The following is a 15,823-nucleotide window of genomic DNA, read 5'->3' on the forward strand; positions in this document are numbered from 1 at the left end:
TCTCTCTGCTGTTTCTGACTGACCTGTGCTGTTACACATCATTAATGTTAAAAAAAGAGCAGCTAACGAAATGGAGCTGCAAGCGGTTCACACCTGAACTACACCCCGTCCTTTTTGCTGGAAAAAATTGTAATTTGGTGAAAAACTAATTCCAGACATTCCTGGTGCATGATCATGCACACGGGCGTATGACTTTGGCACGCAAGGAACTGTAAATGCAGTATAGAAGATCACATTTGTTAACACAGTTTATTGGCACACTTATTGGCAAAGCATACATAAAATACAGTTGTATTATATAACACACTGACTCACTGTGTCTTTACATGATGAGTTGAACATATTAATATGTAAATGAAAAAATTAGTTTCTTTTATAAAGTTTCACATAAATACACTGGAATCCAAAAAAAGTGAAACAAAACAAAACGAAAAAAAAAAAAGGTTTGAGGGCTTTACAAAAATATTATACAAGAAATATACTATGAAAAGAAATAACAACAAAGCCAACTCAGATACAATAATAAAAACACAAAAGTTTTAGATTTATTAAGCTGCCCACAAAGTTAATGGATTACATGGCTTTAAAATATCTGGATCAACAGCAATTTTACAAAGCATAAACTCTCATAGGACTGGGTGTGTTTTTCCACATAAAAATATTTCTCATGTCTTTGATGAAAAAAAGACATTTCTTGTTTCAGTATTTTCATTAAATGATGCAAAGAGTATCTACTGCCATCAGCTACATGTGAATTAAAAATGCTGGATCCTTTAAATGATTAACCAATGAAAGAAAAGTCAAAGAAAGAACAAAAGTTACTTTAAATTACTTTTCCTTAGAAGCTGTTTTTTTTTTTCTGAAACAAGAAATTTCAGGTGCAAGTTGAAAAGCAGAAAATATATTACAATAGTAAAAAGTTTTACATAGTTACGTTAATGAGATCCTGAGCACTGATGATTTGGTAAAATATGGCCATTGTTTGATGAGGAAAAAAACAACCCCTAAAATAGAATGCATTGTCAGAAATTTGCCACGAGATGCTATTTAATTTTCAATTATTTTAATTGAGGTCAGTGCCAGTATCATGTTGTATGTGAAAGCTTCCAGGAAACGTATATGGAAGCTTATACAAGATTTTTCTCCAATTAAAAAAAAAAATCAGATATATTTAGGTTAGAAATAGATACTGTATCCATTGAAAGGTTTCTTTAAATTGTTTTGAAGGATGCTGTGAAACAGTAATTAATAACCCACTGACATAGGTGGCAGTGGGTACTGCTGCAGAATAACCTATTGGGAAGCTTGTGGTGTGGGGTTTTCAGATTTAGTCTCCTGGTTAGCAGGAGGTTTGCTGTTCCATGGGCTGTTATTTCCCAGTGCAGGTGAATTGTTGAAATCTTCTTCATCATCCATGCCATTTGCTGCATCATACTGTGTATTCTCTAATCTAGTGATAAGCCTTTCGTCTTCATCTCCAAATTCGCCTCCCATCAGAGTTGGTTCTCCCACCACCATCACATCCTGTGAACAGCACCCAATATTTGTTATATGGAAACCTTGAGAGAGAAAAAATCAACTTAAAAAAATTGTGTTAGAGAATTTGCATATCTTAATTTTGTGATATTTGAACAACGGAGTTAAAAGTGCCTGCACAGTAGGAACCAGGAGACAGGCTTACATTTTCTTTCTAGTTTAAGTGAAATACCATTAACACAACATCTCTCTAGCTGTGTGCTCATGGCTCAGGATCTCAGGAGCCCCAGAACAGAAAAGCAGGTAGACTCAATTTTTTTTAGGAAAGCAAGCAGGCTATGAAACTGCCTTAACATCCTGCTTGAGGAATTTAGGCTTTATTCAGCCTCTCTTTTCTGAGCCATTTCATATGGAAAGGCACCAGGGTGCTTCTCAGTTGCTACGCATATTTTAAAACTAGTTTTAAAGAAACCACATTTCTTATCCTTAGATTTTTCAAATGTGGAGCATGGCACTCTAATAAAGATGGTAACTCTCTTATCCTTAGCCAGCCAAGCCCTTTTACGCATCCAATATACTTGACATTCTGCTACTTAATTATGGTAATTAATTTAGGTAAAGTTTTCGATAAAAACAATGTTCACACTGATTTGACAATTTGCATAGCTAATTAAGTCATTAGCAAAAACCTGCTGATTGCCAACAAGCCCTGAATTTACCATCTGTTATTTCATGGTGCCTGTCACCTAACTCCATGTAGGCAACCCTGCCGCCAATCTGTGCAGTAAGAGGACCAATCTGTCCAGCTGGTACCGTAAAAGGAAGATGAAGAGGGCTAATTATAATTACACTGATGAAGCTAGTAGTCATCAAAAACTGAAGCATGCAAGAAAGAAAGGGTTCATCTAACCACTGCTTTAGGTACAAATTGTCCTTCCATGAAAACAAGTAAACCGCCTACTCCAGTGCATCGCAGATTTGCTGCAGTAAACCTAACCAGCATGGGATAGAAAGGTGCAAACTTGAGATTGGAAAGCAAAGGTGCAAAGCCAAAGAGCTCTCTTGTTCTCTCTGAAAATTAGGCTGCTGTGCTAGCCACTACAAGAAGTATGTGGGATGCATATTTTCATGCAGCTCAAGTGGCAGGGCATCAGGTAACATTTGGCTAAAGTGCAGTCATTCCAGATGTCTAGCTTTGTACCTGCTGATTTAAAAAGCCCTTCACAGAATCCTAGAGAACAACAGATTCATATTTTAAAGGATCTGTTCCTTCTTATGAATGTAGAAGCATTTGTGAAAAGGAAACAGAAGACAAATGCTTACATACAATGCTTTTTGTTAAAATCTTCTGTATACTTAATTCCCCACAAAACAATACAAATCACTGCTATTTATGCTGCTTCTTGATATCCCTTAGCAAAGGCTGACATGCTACAGAAGAATGTTTATATCACATCTTCAGCCTGTGCTACGTGACAAATTTGTGAGTAGATGGATGCTGCTGCATGATATCTTTTTACATTCTCTACATTTTGTTACTCCACCTATCCATAAAATCCTTTGTTAAATCAAACACACATAGCTTTGCAACATAGAAGTTTAAAAGACAAAGGTGTTTATAACCAAAAGTCTCTCCTAATTCATTTCATCCCCCTAAACAACAGAGAATGTATAACGTGCACTGCTGAAGCAGACCTGACCTCAATGCATTGTGAGAGCATTAACAACAAGAGACCTGGCAGAGAGCAAATTGGATCGGAGCGTGCAGTGATATGTCAGGCAAAAAGGACCGCAGTGACTGAGATACAGAATCACAGACCGAGGTGGCAACATCTCCTTTTACTTCAATGCTCGTGAGCATGGACCCTGATGCTGCCTCAAGTTCTCTGTGTTGCCATACCAGGAAGAGGTCAGCAACTTGGATGAGACTTAGAGAAGTGCATCAAAAATAACTGAGGGCTAGAAAAGCTGGCTGGGGAGGCCGTGGAGAAGAATTAACTGTATATTGCATTGACCAAATGTCTGGGAGGGGTAAATATCCTTAATAGCTGCTACTGCTGAAAGGAAGAGTATCATCAGTTTAGGCCAATCTGAAGTACTAGGGCACTAAGATGACATTAAGTAAATGAAAATGTAACCCCCACTGATAAGACAATAATCCTGTTGCTGAGAACTGCAGACTGAGGATTAATGACCCCAGTAGAATAGTGCTAGCTTCACTGCTTGGGTCTCCTCACAGTGGACTGGGAAAAACCTCAATCTGCAGTAGGGAACGTCTGTGCATCAGTGGGGAGATAGTCAGTGACCTTGTAACTATTTCCATCTCTAATTTCTCAGGCTCTTTGCAAACATTATTCCTTAATTTAATGACACCCACTGAGAGGACAGTTTGCACTTATATTTCTCTCCATGCCTCTGAGTCTTTCTCTCTCTCTCTCTCTCTCTCTCTCTGGGAATTAAACTACAATTATATTGAGGTTAGCTGAGTTTTCCCTCATTCTATTTAAGAAACAGATATCACAGCATTAGTTACAGGACATTAAAGGTATATATATATATCTCTATATATGTATATTCTTGACAATCCTGCTGCTTATACTATGTCAGGCAAAAATACTTTCTCAGGAAGCGCACATGCTGGTTCCTCCCCAGAGAGGATTCTGCTCCTCAGACTGAAAAGCTGAAGACCCCACCGAGTGTACCCCATTGAACCTCCACTCACTAATTCCCGTGCAATGACCACCAACCTCTGAGGAGGACTGGAAGTGACTCCTTTTAGAGCCCCTCAATGCTTCTCCTTAAATTGGCCAGTGGGGGTCACTGCTGTTGAATGACACAAGGCTCCATCCCTCCCAGGGTTGAGGCTGCAGCTCTGGAGTGCTCCTAGCTCCTGCTCATGGAGTGAGAAGCAGAATCCAAGAATTAAACCCTAGTCTCTTGCACGGCAGCAAACACTGCTATGGCCTAGTTATGGTAGCACATATTTGACTAGATTAGTTTAAAAAAAGATTTAGACTGTAGTCACTCAATCTTATTAATTTACTCTGTGATTAGAAACAACATTTTTGGTCAAGGAATGTCTCACGATAGTAAAGTGAAGTACAGTGAAGCACTGTAAATAATGCAGTGGCTGTTTTACAGTATCCAATATAAATGTATTATTTTATATTATAACCACAAAGCAGCTTTCATTTATGTCACACCTTTCATCCTGCAATATCCCTAATTGCTCTCCAAACTTAAATTGATGCACATAAACTACACACAGATCACTTCAGGCACAACTCAAATGCAAGCACTACTATTTAACAGACCCGTCATTTCTCAGGCTTCCACCTTTTTGTACCTAGCCTCAACATTTAGCTCCGTGATACCCAGTTACATAACTTGTCTTTTTAACTTGGGATTTTAAAGATAATCCTGTAACTGATCAATGCCTTACTTGTATATGGAGGTTAAAAAAAAATATTACAGTGAACGATGTAAAATGCCAATCTTTGCTTTGTATTTTATTTTGTTTTGCTGTTAATTTGCTTTGTTAATATGTAACCCAGCTCAGGTGTCACAGTCCTCAGAAGTACACAAACAGTGCTTCACAAGCCTGAGATAACTAAAAACACTTGAAACTATGAAGTTTTAAACAAGCCTCACACTACAAGGACTGAAAGTTGTACAAGTTTTAGCAGCCAGAACATCTGTAAGTGCAAAGTAAAAAGAAGAAAGGTATCTCTTCCTTATTTTTTTTAGTTTTAGTGGTGATTATTTTAATAATTGACTTTGTAACTTCTTGCCACAAAAAATATTAATTACTTAGAGCCCCACTGTTGCCCTCCATAGTAATGGTCACTATCTCCAAGATAAAACATCAGACTGCCATTTGTGTTGAAATGATCTGTAGAAACAGAACTGACATTTTAATTAGGCTTCAGAGTAAACACTTTCTAGAGGAAAATGGCTATCTTTCACATCTCATCACAGTCCTCTCTGTTAACTTGACATTCTGGTTTTGTTTGGTACATTTTTCTTAAAGTGCAACAACTGGAAACCAATTTGCTCACTCTCATCTGCTTAAGGCAAAATCTTAGATTCTGAATTGCACTGTTCTGAGACACAGTATAATTTCTGACACTAATCTTCTAGCCCTAGAACTGCAGCTTCTATAGTACAACATCCATTACAAAGCACCTGAACCTACCCCCTTTTTCTGAAACATGTAAGAGATTGTATTGCTGCCTTTCACGTTAGCAGTTTGTTTATGGATTTGGCTTTCTGAGGAGCTTACAAAGAGCTACAAAGAGAAATAGAGATTATAGATGTATGTAACTCATTTAAAGAGAGCAAGGGGGCTCTAATTAAGACTCTGGATGTAACAAAGAACACTTGATTTACTTAGTGGCATGTAGTGATGCTTTATTCTTTTCAACAGAAATGATATTGGGTTTTTGATTACAGTATTACATGCAACAGGATCTTCATCAGTAAAGGAAAGCAAAATCCACCTATTAGTTCTATAGTATTCTAGAGCAATGGTTCTTACAATTTGCAAGAGTTGTGGACTGTTGTCAAATTTCCAAATTCAAGTAGATTAAAATGGATCAATATGAACTGTTTTTATTAAATTTAATTGAAAGTGATTTTTAATGTGTATCTCTGTATGGACATCAAATACCTGTAATCCACAAATCACAGTGTACATGGCACTTGTCTGCATACAAGAGTCTGGTCTTAAAATACAGTTTCATATGAAACAGAAGAATACAAAAAAAAGGAAAAGGAAATCAGATCTCAGTCTGTGAAGAGGCAAGAAAACAGAGCAAAGACATGGAAGAACATTGCAGCTAGCTTCAAATATTAGAGGAAATACATAAAGTGTAAATGATAAATGATGACTCATCCAAATTAGATAACTAGCTTTCTTTGAAATTACAGGAAAGATAACATTAGAAAGACAAGCTTTGCATGACCCTTGCAGGAGGAGTCTTGCCTATCTTTGCTCTCTGTTTGGAGAAAAAAGGTAATCCCAGTAACAATGGGTTGACATTTTTCCAAAAATTAGATATGATCAAGATCAGGAACAAACCTGAGAACAGTTCTAATAAATGGAATTTACTGAGACTAAGACAGATGAGTGGACAGCTTCCAGATCCTTGTTTTGTCGACTCTCTCTACACTCTAAACAAAAAGCAGTACATCTGTGGAAACACTGGAAGTACCCAATCCACACCAATGGGAGCCTGAGAAAAGCAAACTGCTGGTGAGAGAAATATCTCAGTATTTATGCTCCTGGATGGACTTCAGTGGCATTTGGCTCTGATTCCAATGCGCTGCAGCATATTGGCTCAGCATCTATGGATTCAAGTCAAAAGAATCACTGAACAACTGAAAGGCCAACCTACACGAATTCTGCAGTGTAATCATGTAGCACACTGGCTAGCTACATTTGTCTGAAGAAAGCTCCCAATATGAAGGAAAAGTGTGAAACAAGGGATTTGAGAAGAAATAGTCCCATTGAAAAGAGAAGATGCTGAAGGTCTGCAACCAATAGTATGAGATCTAACATAATCACAGAAGCCGTATTATAAAGAAAAATAAGTACAATAGAGTGCAAGTGACTGTCAGAAGGGCAAAACACTGCATTTTATTTAGCAGAGCTGAGGAAGTATAAAAAAGCTAGAGATATGAGGACAGCATGAGACTGACCCTGTTGAAATTACTGATGAGAGGGAACATGCATATCTACCCACTGTCAGAGACCCTTAAGATAATTTTGAGGACTGTGTCATTAAAGATGTATCAGAACATGTCAGCACAGTCAAAGTGCTAAAAAATTTAAGGCAAAAAAAAGGGACAAATGATACTGACTGATTAGGTTTCAGCAGCTGAACTTCAAGGTGCAGCACTGAACTCACCTACACATGGAAATACAATGCAATGATTTCTCTTTCTGGGCTTGGACTTGTATTGTCATTACGGTCCCTGCTTGAAGAACAGACCAGAAAATACACAGGTAGAGGGAATGGCAGAACCTCCTATTAATGAAGAAGCAGCTATATAAGATGAATACAGCTAGATATCAAACTTTGCTTAGCACTATGTATTTATCTGAAGATCTGCAAGGTGCTATGGAGAAAACGAGAAATGTCTGAAGATTCAAACTTTGTCATGGCCAACCGTACTTCAGCAGCAGCTTCCAAGTCACTGTCCTGAAAATTTACAATTTGCCTTTCCAGAAGTGAAAACCTCATTACAGAAACACAAGCTAATGGTGTGAGTGAGAAGACTGGATGAGAGAATATTATGGTATGTTCACCTACTTCGTAGAGTGTACACAGCATTACTGTAGAAGCAAAACTGAATGATTATTAATGTTCTAAATCAAGAAACATTACATAGAGTAGAGGTCAAGGAAACATTCTCTAACCATGCTTAATTTACTATCAAAGAGAAAACAACATAGAAGCATAAAATGGACAGGAAATTAGATTCTACTATGGTGGAAAGGCTATCTTTGCTTGCTGGAAAGAAATCATTGGAGAAAAAGAGAAAGCTTACATCTGGACTACATGATTTCATATTAATGCAGATGTGGCACAAATATGAGCTCATTTCTGGGGCTCTCCAGAAATGATGATGGGAAAAATGGAACTGGAACTAGCTAAGTTCATGTGAGCCATGTGGACAGAAGCAGTGATTTCATTCCTTTTCCCTAATAACACTTTTAATGTGGAAAGCAAATGATTTCAGAAGTTGAAAGCTTTCTCATGTTTCAAGATATCTTCAATTGCATATAAGGAAAATAAACCACTAAGTACTAACTGATTCACTGAGGCAAAGTTAAGAGAACGAAACAGAGTATCTCTCTTATGAAGATAGGTTGAACAACATCTGATACTGACTGGACAAGAAGAAAACTAAGAGGGGATTTAGGTTAGATGTTAGGAAGAATTCCTTATTCAGGGAGTGGTGGGGCACTGCAGCAGGCTGCCCAGAGAAGCTGTGGATGCTCCATTCCTGGAGAAATTCAAAGCCAGGGTGGATGGGGCCCTTGGCAGCCTGAGCTGGTGAGTAGCAACTCTGCCCATGGGAGGGGGTTAGAAGTAGATGATCTTTAACCCTTCCAACCTAAGCCATTCTGTGATTCTATAAAACAGAAAGCAAGTTAATGCTGTCTGCTGCTAACTTAGCAGCAATAGCATGTCTGCTGTAAGAAGGCTCGCTTGAAAGAATGCATAATTTTGAAGAAACACAGTAACATCTCCCTGTTTAACTGAAAAGTGTTGAATAGTTTTACACCAAAATATCATACCACTAAAATTATTTTGAGTTCTGTCTATCCTACAGATTTGCCCAAAAATCATTTCCATCTGGTTTGCTATCTTTGCCTTGGGGAAGATGGGAAGAACTGCTGGTATGTCAAATCAAACAGCTAAGTATTTTCCACTGTGCTAAGCAGAAGAGTCCTAAAAATGGAACCTGATCCTCCATAAAAGCAGAGTTTGGACCATCTCACTATTCTGCTATGGGAAACAAACAATACTGAAAAAAACAAAGCTACTCAGCTTCCTAAAAATCAGAGATGACTGAAAATCCATACCTCATGCCATGATGAACTTCATCATGATGTCTCAGATGCTCAACTAACATCCTAACTAACTAACATAACTAACATCAGGAAGAGCAGCCTTGACTGCTACATCTGTCAGGAGTAGCTTCTGAATACCTGAATCAGCTTGAGTATCAATGGGAGGGACAGACAGCTATCAGAGGGCCCAATTACACTCAAATGTATGAGTACACATGGCTGCCACTAAGGCCAACAAAAGTCAACAACACCTCTCCCGGGAGAGCAGGCCTCAGAGAAGCAGGGGTCAGACTCTGCTTGTGCTGAATGAAGCTCAGGGCAGAGAATAGCCAAGATAAAGTGATCTTCCTGACATTCAAACTTGGAGACAGCAGGGAACCAGGAGGTTGCTCAGTTTTACACCAAATTGCTGTTTTCTTGTAAATATGGTTGATCATTGATCCAAAGGGATTTCTGGCAGACAATCAGTGAGACAGAGTCGGCTGTGCCATAAGCAGATCAGGTAGCTGACATTCTGACTGCTTCGTGCTGCCAGAAAAGCCCGGAGTTGCCTATGTTAGGGAAAAAATCTGACTCTAGACATAGGAGCCATGTGAAAATTTTAATACGACAAGGAGAAATTATGAGTTTAATGTACGGAAACTCAAAGCTGTTGAAAGCTAGTGGATTGCTGAATTGGTTGCTAAACAAAAACCTTCATCTCATTTCACTAGTGTTAGTCTAGTCCTCTTTTTCATCTGGGTATTCAGGTTTTCTAGGAAGTGCCTGCTTCACGCTGACAAAAGGCCTGTATTCTTTGTCAAGCTTCAGAAGAGACCTCGCTCTTTCCTATCTGCTGATCAGAAATCCAATAAAAATCCCTGCATGTTATCCCCAAGATACCACTTTATAGTTCCTATACTACCAAATTAATCTCCCTAGTTTTAAAATGCATGAGCTATCTTCTTATTGATTAAGCCACATTTTGTCACAATTCAGGGTCAGATTACCCCTATATTGTGACTAAGGCAATAAATGTGATATCATTAAAACAACAGGAAATGACTTGGTGTTTCCCTACTTAATTAGGATGCCAACAGTTGCAGCTAGCAGGGTGAATAAACAGACCCATATTCAAAGGGATCTACCTTCTGTAAATGGAGTGGTTTGATATAGAGATAACATCTGCAGGCAAATTTACTCAAAACTTGTTCTACTTCAGCAACTGAACTCATCACCAATTAGAGATGAGGTTCTAATGGAGAAAGATGAGCAATCTGCTCAGGTATGGTAACCCTGCTGCACAGGGGCTCATTCTCACTTAGCAGTGGGTGAGTGGACATCTTCAAGACACTCTCAATGCTCAGACTACAACTGAAAACACAAAGCCCAGTTCAGTCCTGCCACCACTGGAAAAACTCCTATGGGTGAGTTGGCCCCAGCGCTGAAAACTCAATTCTACTGCTCAGGATAGCCCTGTGTGAGGGTTGGTCATTAAAGATGCATTGAAGAATGGCTTCTTCACACCTCCTCACTAATTCTCCAGCTTCCATAGCATACTATGCAAGGTTACTTTTTGCCTGTTACAGTTTTGCTCAAGAATGCACCTTCTTTACAAAGAAAGAATTTAAGCACTGTAAGTGATTCAGGCCTAAAAGGAAAGTGAGACTTACAGGTACCTGACTTGATAGACTCAGGTTTGCAGCAGCTGACTTTTTCTTGCTGTTGGTACTATTTGCGTTGTTCCCAGCACTGCTGTTTGAAGTGCTGCTGGTAGAGTTTTTCCTTTTTCTCCGTTTGGTTGTCGGTTGTCTTGTGGGTTCTGCTGCAATAGAAGGGTAAGAAGCAAACCCAACGGTAGATATTGTAAAGTGTTTCAGAAGCGCTGAAATATTTTTTTACCTTGTTTTAAATTCACAAGTTTACTACCAGTAGTAATAGTAGTAGTAGTAGATATGAACCTTAGAATAATACTTGAACCAAAGCCAGTGGTTTCCGCTTTCAATTTTGTGTAATAGACAAAGTTCATTTTTCCAGATTACCTATAAAGATATTTGAAAGTATTTTACTAGTGGGAGCATCATGGTAACAATCAGGAAATTCAAAGGCGCTGTGCAGCTTGCTAAGAGTTTTGCTAACCAAAAATCCAGGTCCTGTTCTGATGTAGTCACAGTTTCAGCTGCCCCAGCCAGAGACAAAGGGACAAGCCTTCTGCCCTGCTGGCTGCTATTGATACAGTCTATGAGCAAGTAGCATGTAATTTCCTTCTAATTCTGATATGGGCTTAATCTTTACAACTGACACTCGCAAACAACATGTTAAAGAGTGCTGAATGCCATTTCTTTGTGAATCTTCCAAACTTAGACCGAGTCAGGACAATTACATAACTTCTATCAAGATGGCAGCTGCGCTTTTCAAAATTTGCATTTGGCATCTATGTGAATGATCTGAAATACACAGAACTTTAATAATCTGAGAAAAGGGAGAACTACTTTTTGAGGTTTAAGAGAAAAGAGACTAGGTCCAGGCCTGTAAATAGCATTATATGGGTCTCAAAGATAATTAGTTATGAATTGTTGCTATAATTTCAGACTCACAGCAGGAAGCTAAATTACACAAACTATGAATTCTAATGGAGTCAGTAAGCACTTTGCATTCTATCTACACTTTTTTGGTACTAATTTATATCCTGTGCATTTGAATGTTTGCATCTATTGTTCTTGCCTCACACTGTTGCATCACACTGAAATCATGGACAATCAGAATTATTTTCAAGAATAATTCTGGAGCAATGCTAATTGCTATTACTTCCATTTGCAAGTAGATTTGCAGCAAAATTTCTCAGTGTTCTTATATTCTCTTAATTATAAAATAAATAAAATACTGGAAATCAAACATACCTGGTGGGGCCACCATTCTCTGCCATTTTTGAAACAAGCAAGTCTTCAAGCAGTCTCGAGGACTCAGATTGTAAGTTTTATGTCTTGACATCAGTTCTTGCATTGGCTCCAGTATTACACACAACTGGAAGAAAAGAATCAAAATCGAATGATTTCATCTGACGAGAGATTCAGTGGATTAGTATTTACATAGCGGGAAGGTACATCCTTGGCTTTTTTGTTTGTTTGTTTGTTTTGCCCTTTGTAACACAGCATGCCTCATATGGCTCAGTTCAATCTGCACTGCAATTGCAGGATCAAAATTCTGAACTGAGAAAACTTTTGCTCACTATTTGACATCTCAAGTATTAAAACCAAATAAAAACAGATAAACTTCAACTCTGGTCTTTCAGACTACACAGATTTTCATGCTTGATTGGCAAAGTTACAAAGATGAATTAATAAATCATAAAATGCCCACAGCAAGTTATCATTCCAGTATAGCAAACATACACACAGTGATATTCTGACCTCCTGCACCCCACAATAAGGTGTTCTCAGGAATGAGGGCTGTAAAGGCAAGCTTTTATCTTTCAGTTCCATGCAAAATAATTCAAATAATTTTGCTCTCTTCTTGTTATGAGGACTGTACATTCTCTTCCCATCACATTAATGACATTTCCAAAAAAAAAAAAGCATTTTATTTTCCTTGTCAGCTTGAATGCTCTATTATGTTGAAGCTGAAAATTTCCTGAAGCAAACCCTCTCTCCAAAAACAGTTGCTTCTTATATATTTTCTATCTGCTCACTTAATAATTAAAATAACTGTTCACTGCTTTTTGCTTCTGTTAGCACAGTAGATCTAGCATAAAGGACAGTGGGCTGGTTTCTATTCCCTCCTGTTTATCACCACAGAATCATTTTCAATCAGTTAAACCTTATGCAAAGCCCCAGAAGAGAACAGAACTGCACATATGTAACCAAGAACTTACTCTCATATGCAAAACCCTTGGTTTTGGGTTATCCTACATGTGAAAAAAAATCTGTATTGGCCCCTAGCTTCTACTTGAAATTTGCAAGGCATAGGAAGAAAAGGTTCCTTCCTTGTTAACTGAGCACATTTGATAAAGAAATAGCTGACAGAGAATAAACATGGATCCCACATGTCATTTTCAGAGGTATTTTCGAAGCAAAACTGCATTTAAGAGTAGGGGAAGGTTTGGCTTTTTACCAATAGGAGTAGGGCAACAAGTTGGTCAAATTAGCAGAGGTTAAAATGGCCACTGCAAAAAAAAAAGGATAATGTAATTTGACTCTTGTTTTGTGCAGCAGTTCCTTACTGAATTTTAGTAGGTCTTGCTGAAGGTGCACCTTGGACTTATTTCAGCAGGCGAGGTTTTCTTCTGTGCTTTTACAAACATGTAAGATATGAAGCAAATTCCTTTCTCTGGGATGCATAGCTGATCAAAATTTGTCCCATTCTCCCATGCATACTCACTCTCATTTGTATAGATGGAGATTCCAAGCATGCAGGAAAAACAGCTGAAAAGGAGCTGCCATGAGGACAAAGAGATGAATTCAGCATCTAAATATTGTTACGTATTGGCACTACCACCTGATGAGCCTTTCATTAACAGCAGTTAAAACAGATAACATAAAGCAGCAGGCAGAATGAAGAGCTCCAGAATGAGGAATTACTTATTTTCCAACTGCAGAAATTGAATCTGCAATTGCTTCATTGACTTTTTTTTTCTTACATGGGCTTTTTACATATATTTTTGTACACAAGCATCTGCAAGGTAATAGACAGAGAGCCGCTATCAGATTGTGCACACTGGGCTCAGACTTTCCTCTGGTACAACAGTCTACCAAAAATTAAGAGTATCAGGTTCTAAAATGCACATGGGACTCAGTTTATGCAGTGAAAGAAATGATATATTTTGAGTTCTTATTCAATTTATTCTGTAACCTGCAGGCACTACCTGAAGTTTTGGGTGTGTGTAAGAGAGGCATTTGTGATTGTAATTGACACTATTGCTTTGGTTTTTAAAAATCTGGGTTTCTGGCAGGGTTGTCTAAGTTGTCTCATTATGCACAGATACTAACTAGCATGGAAAAGATAGCTGTGATAATTCTTAACAAACTAGTCAGCCTGGGCAGAACACTCACTCACAGAGCTCTAACACTGCTAGGACTAAAAGGGACTTCCAAGATTTCCTTAGGGACACTTTATACATGACACATTTACTTTTCTACATATATTTATTGTTGGCAACAAAGAGAACGTTTCTTCTTTATCATCTGGAAGTGCTGTTTCCTATTGTGTACAAACTAATGTGCACTGAGAAGAGCTTCGCAGTCACTGCTGTCTGTGGATCTCTAGGCTAAAAAAGCAGGCGGAGCCTGCCTACAATTGCTTTCATTTCAAACACAAGATTAAAATTGGATACAAATCCAAAACATAGCAAGACCTGACTGACGTCACACACATGGATTCAAAATGTTGAGCACTGGGGCCCCTGCACTGGGACATGGACACTATCAATTTCTGGATCACAGAATCACAGAATCACAGAATTGTAGGGGTTGGAAGGGACCTCCAGAGATCATCGAGTCCAGCCCCCTGCCAAAGCAGGTTCCCTACACCAGGTATTCAGGCTCGCATGAATTCTCTTCTGGTTCTGGGGCTGGGGAATTCTCAACCAGTTTCTCCCTCTGAAGAGGGAGAAACAAATTCTAGGGTCAGCTTTGGATGCCTGAATAATAAAAGGGTAATGCTCTCTACAGTGAGAAGTCCATTTTAAATGCATCTAGCTCATGTGAATTGGACACAAATGTAAAGGGAACTAGATTAACGGTGATTGATACTAAATCTCACAGTCTTTTTCTGTGCCCTTTGAGACCTGCCCAAAAGGTAATGTGACTCAAAACTAAATCCCTGAAAGAGGAAAAGACCTTGGTCTGATCCTAAGTCTGAGGTACCTGCCAATGATAATCTGTGTCTTGTTTTTTTGCAAAGATATAGACAAAAAATGCAGGGAGAAGATGCATTTAATATATGGGTTGGCCAAAACCACAGAAACATCGAACAGCTAAGGCTGGAAGGGATCTAGAGAGGCCACTGGGCCCAAGCTCTGCTCCAGCAGGGACACTTGCCCATGACTGAGCTCTGGTGCCTGCTACCTCCAGCTGCTGATGAGCAGGGCAGCTGGCAGACAGCTCTGACTGTATCGTTTTACAAAGCGACTTCTTAAAACAAAGCTAACAAAATGTTTTACATACTCCTACATTCATTTGCATACAGAAGAAGCCCGAGGCTTTGACTGCCTATTCCCCACAGATCGCCCTGTCTCACTCTAAGATTCCTTTTCAAAATATCTATTTCAACATTTTTCAAGGACTGGATAATATTAAAATGTACAATCTTTTACTGTAGCACTATAATAATAATATTTCGAACACCAACAAAACCAATCCCTTTTGCAAGCATTTTCTGCACAGCTCAGAACCAGTCACCCAGAAAAATACCCTACAGACTTAGAAGACTTCAGTGCAGTGACAGTGTATGATCATGGGAATAATTTCTAATTTCTAGGGACCCAGAACTTCTAATAGCAGTGCTTGGCAAGACGAAGTTAGACATTTCCATGCTCCACACCTAGACAACACAAGAGGTGGGGCTCATTTGGCTGCAAACAGGGTCTAGTGCCAGCTAAAATGCCATAGGTGATGCTGGATTTGATTCAGCTGATCTCTCCTGCTGCCCAAGACACAAGGCTCTCTGTGGATGTTTAAGACTCTAGAAGCTGTCTTTAGTGCCTGGGCAATGGAACTAAGTCTAAGGTTAAAGGAGAAGATATGCTCCTTAATAGCTTTTGAAATATCTTTGTAAGAACAAAGATCATAG

At 38.7% G+C, this 15,823-nt stretch overlaps 1 protein-coding gene across 12 annotated transcripts in view; it reads right to left on the reverse strand.

Moving 5' to 3' along the window:
* Positions 1-235: 235 nt before the first annotated feature.
* The window catches only part of LDB2 (LIM domain binding 2), a 208,206-nt gene continuing 192,618 nt past the window's right edge, over positions 236-15,823 (reverse strand). For 2 of the 12 annotated variants that reach the window (XM_052681442.1, XM_052681451.1), the window contains exons 6-8: positions 11,938-12,061; positions 10,711-10,862; positions 236-1,524 (exon numbers count right to left, since the gene is read on the reverse strand). In XM_052681442.1, coding sequence (XP_052537402.1) covers positions 1,294-1,524; positions 10,711-10,862; positions 11,938-12,061 — 507 coding nt within the window. In that variant the 3' untranslated portion in view covers positions 236-1,293. Of the gene's footprint in view, positions 1,560-4,223; positions 4,370-10,710; positions 10,863-11,937; positions 12,062-15,823 lie in introns of all 12 variants that reach the window. The other 10 variants (XM_052681447.1, XM_052681448.1, XM_052681450.1 and 7 more) reach the window with 10 other exon arrangements.

This window comes from Tympanuchus pallidicinctus, unplaced genomic scaffold (assembly GCF_026119805.1).
Source record: "Tympanuchus pallidicinctus isolate F22 unplaced genomic scaffold, pur_lepc_1.0 scaffold2, whole genome shotgun sequence".
Lineage (NCBI taxonomy): Eukaryota > Metazoa > Chordata > Aves > Galliformes > Phasianidae > Tympanuchus > Tympanuchus pallidicinctus.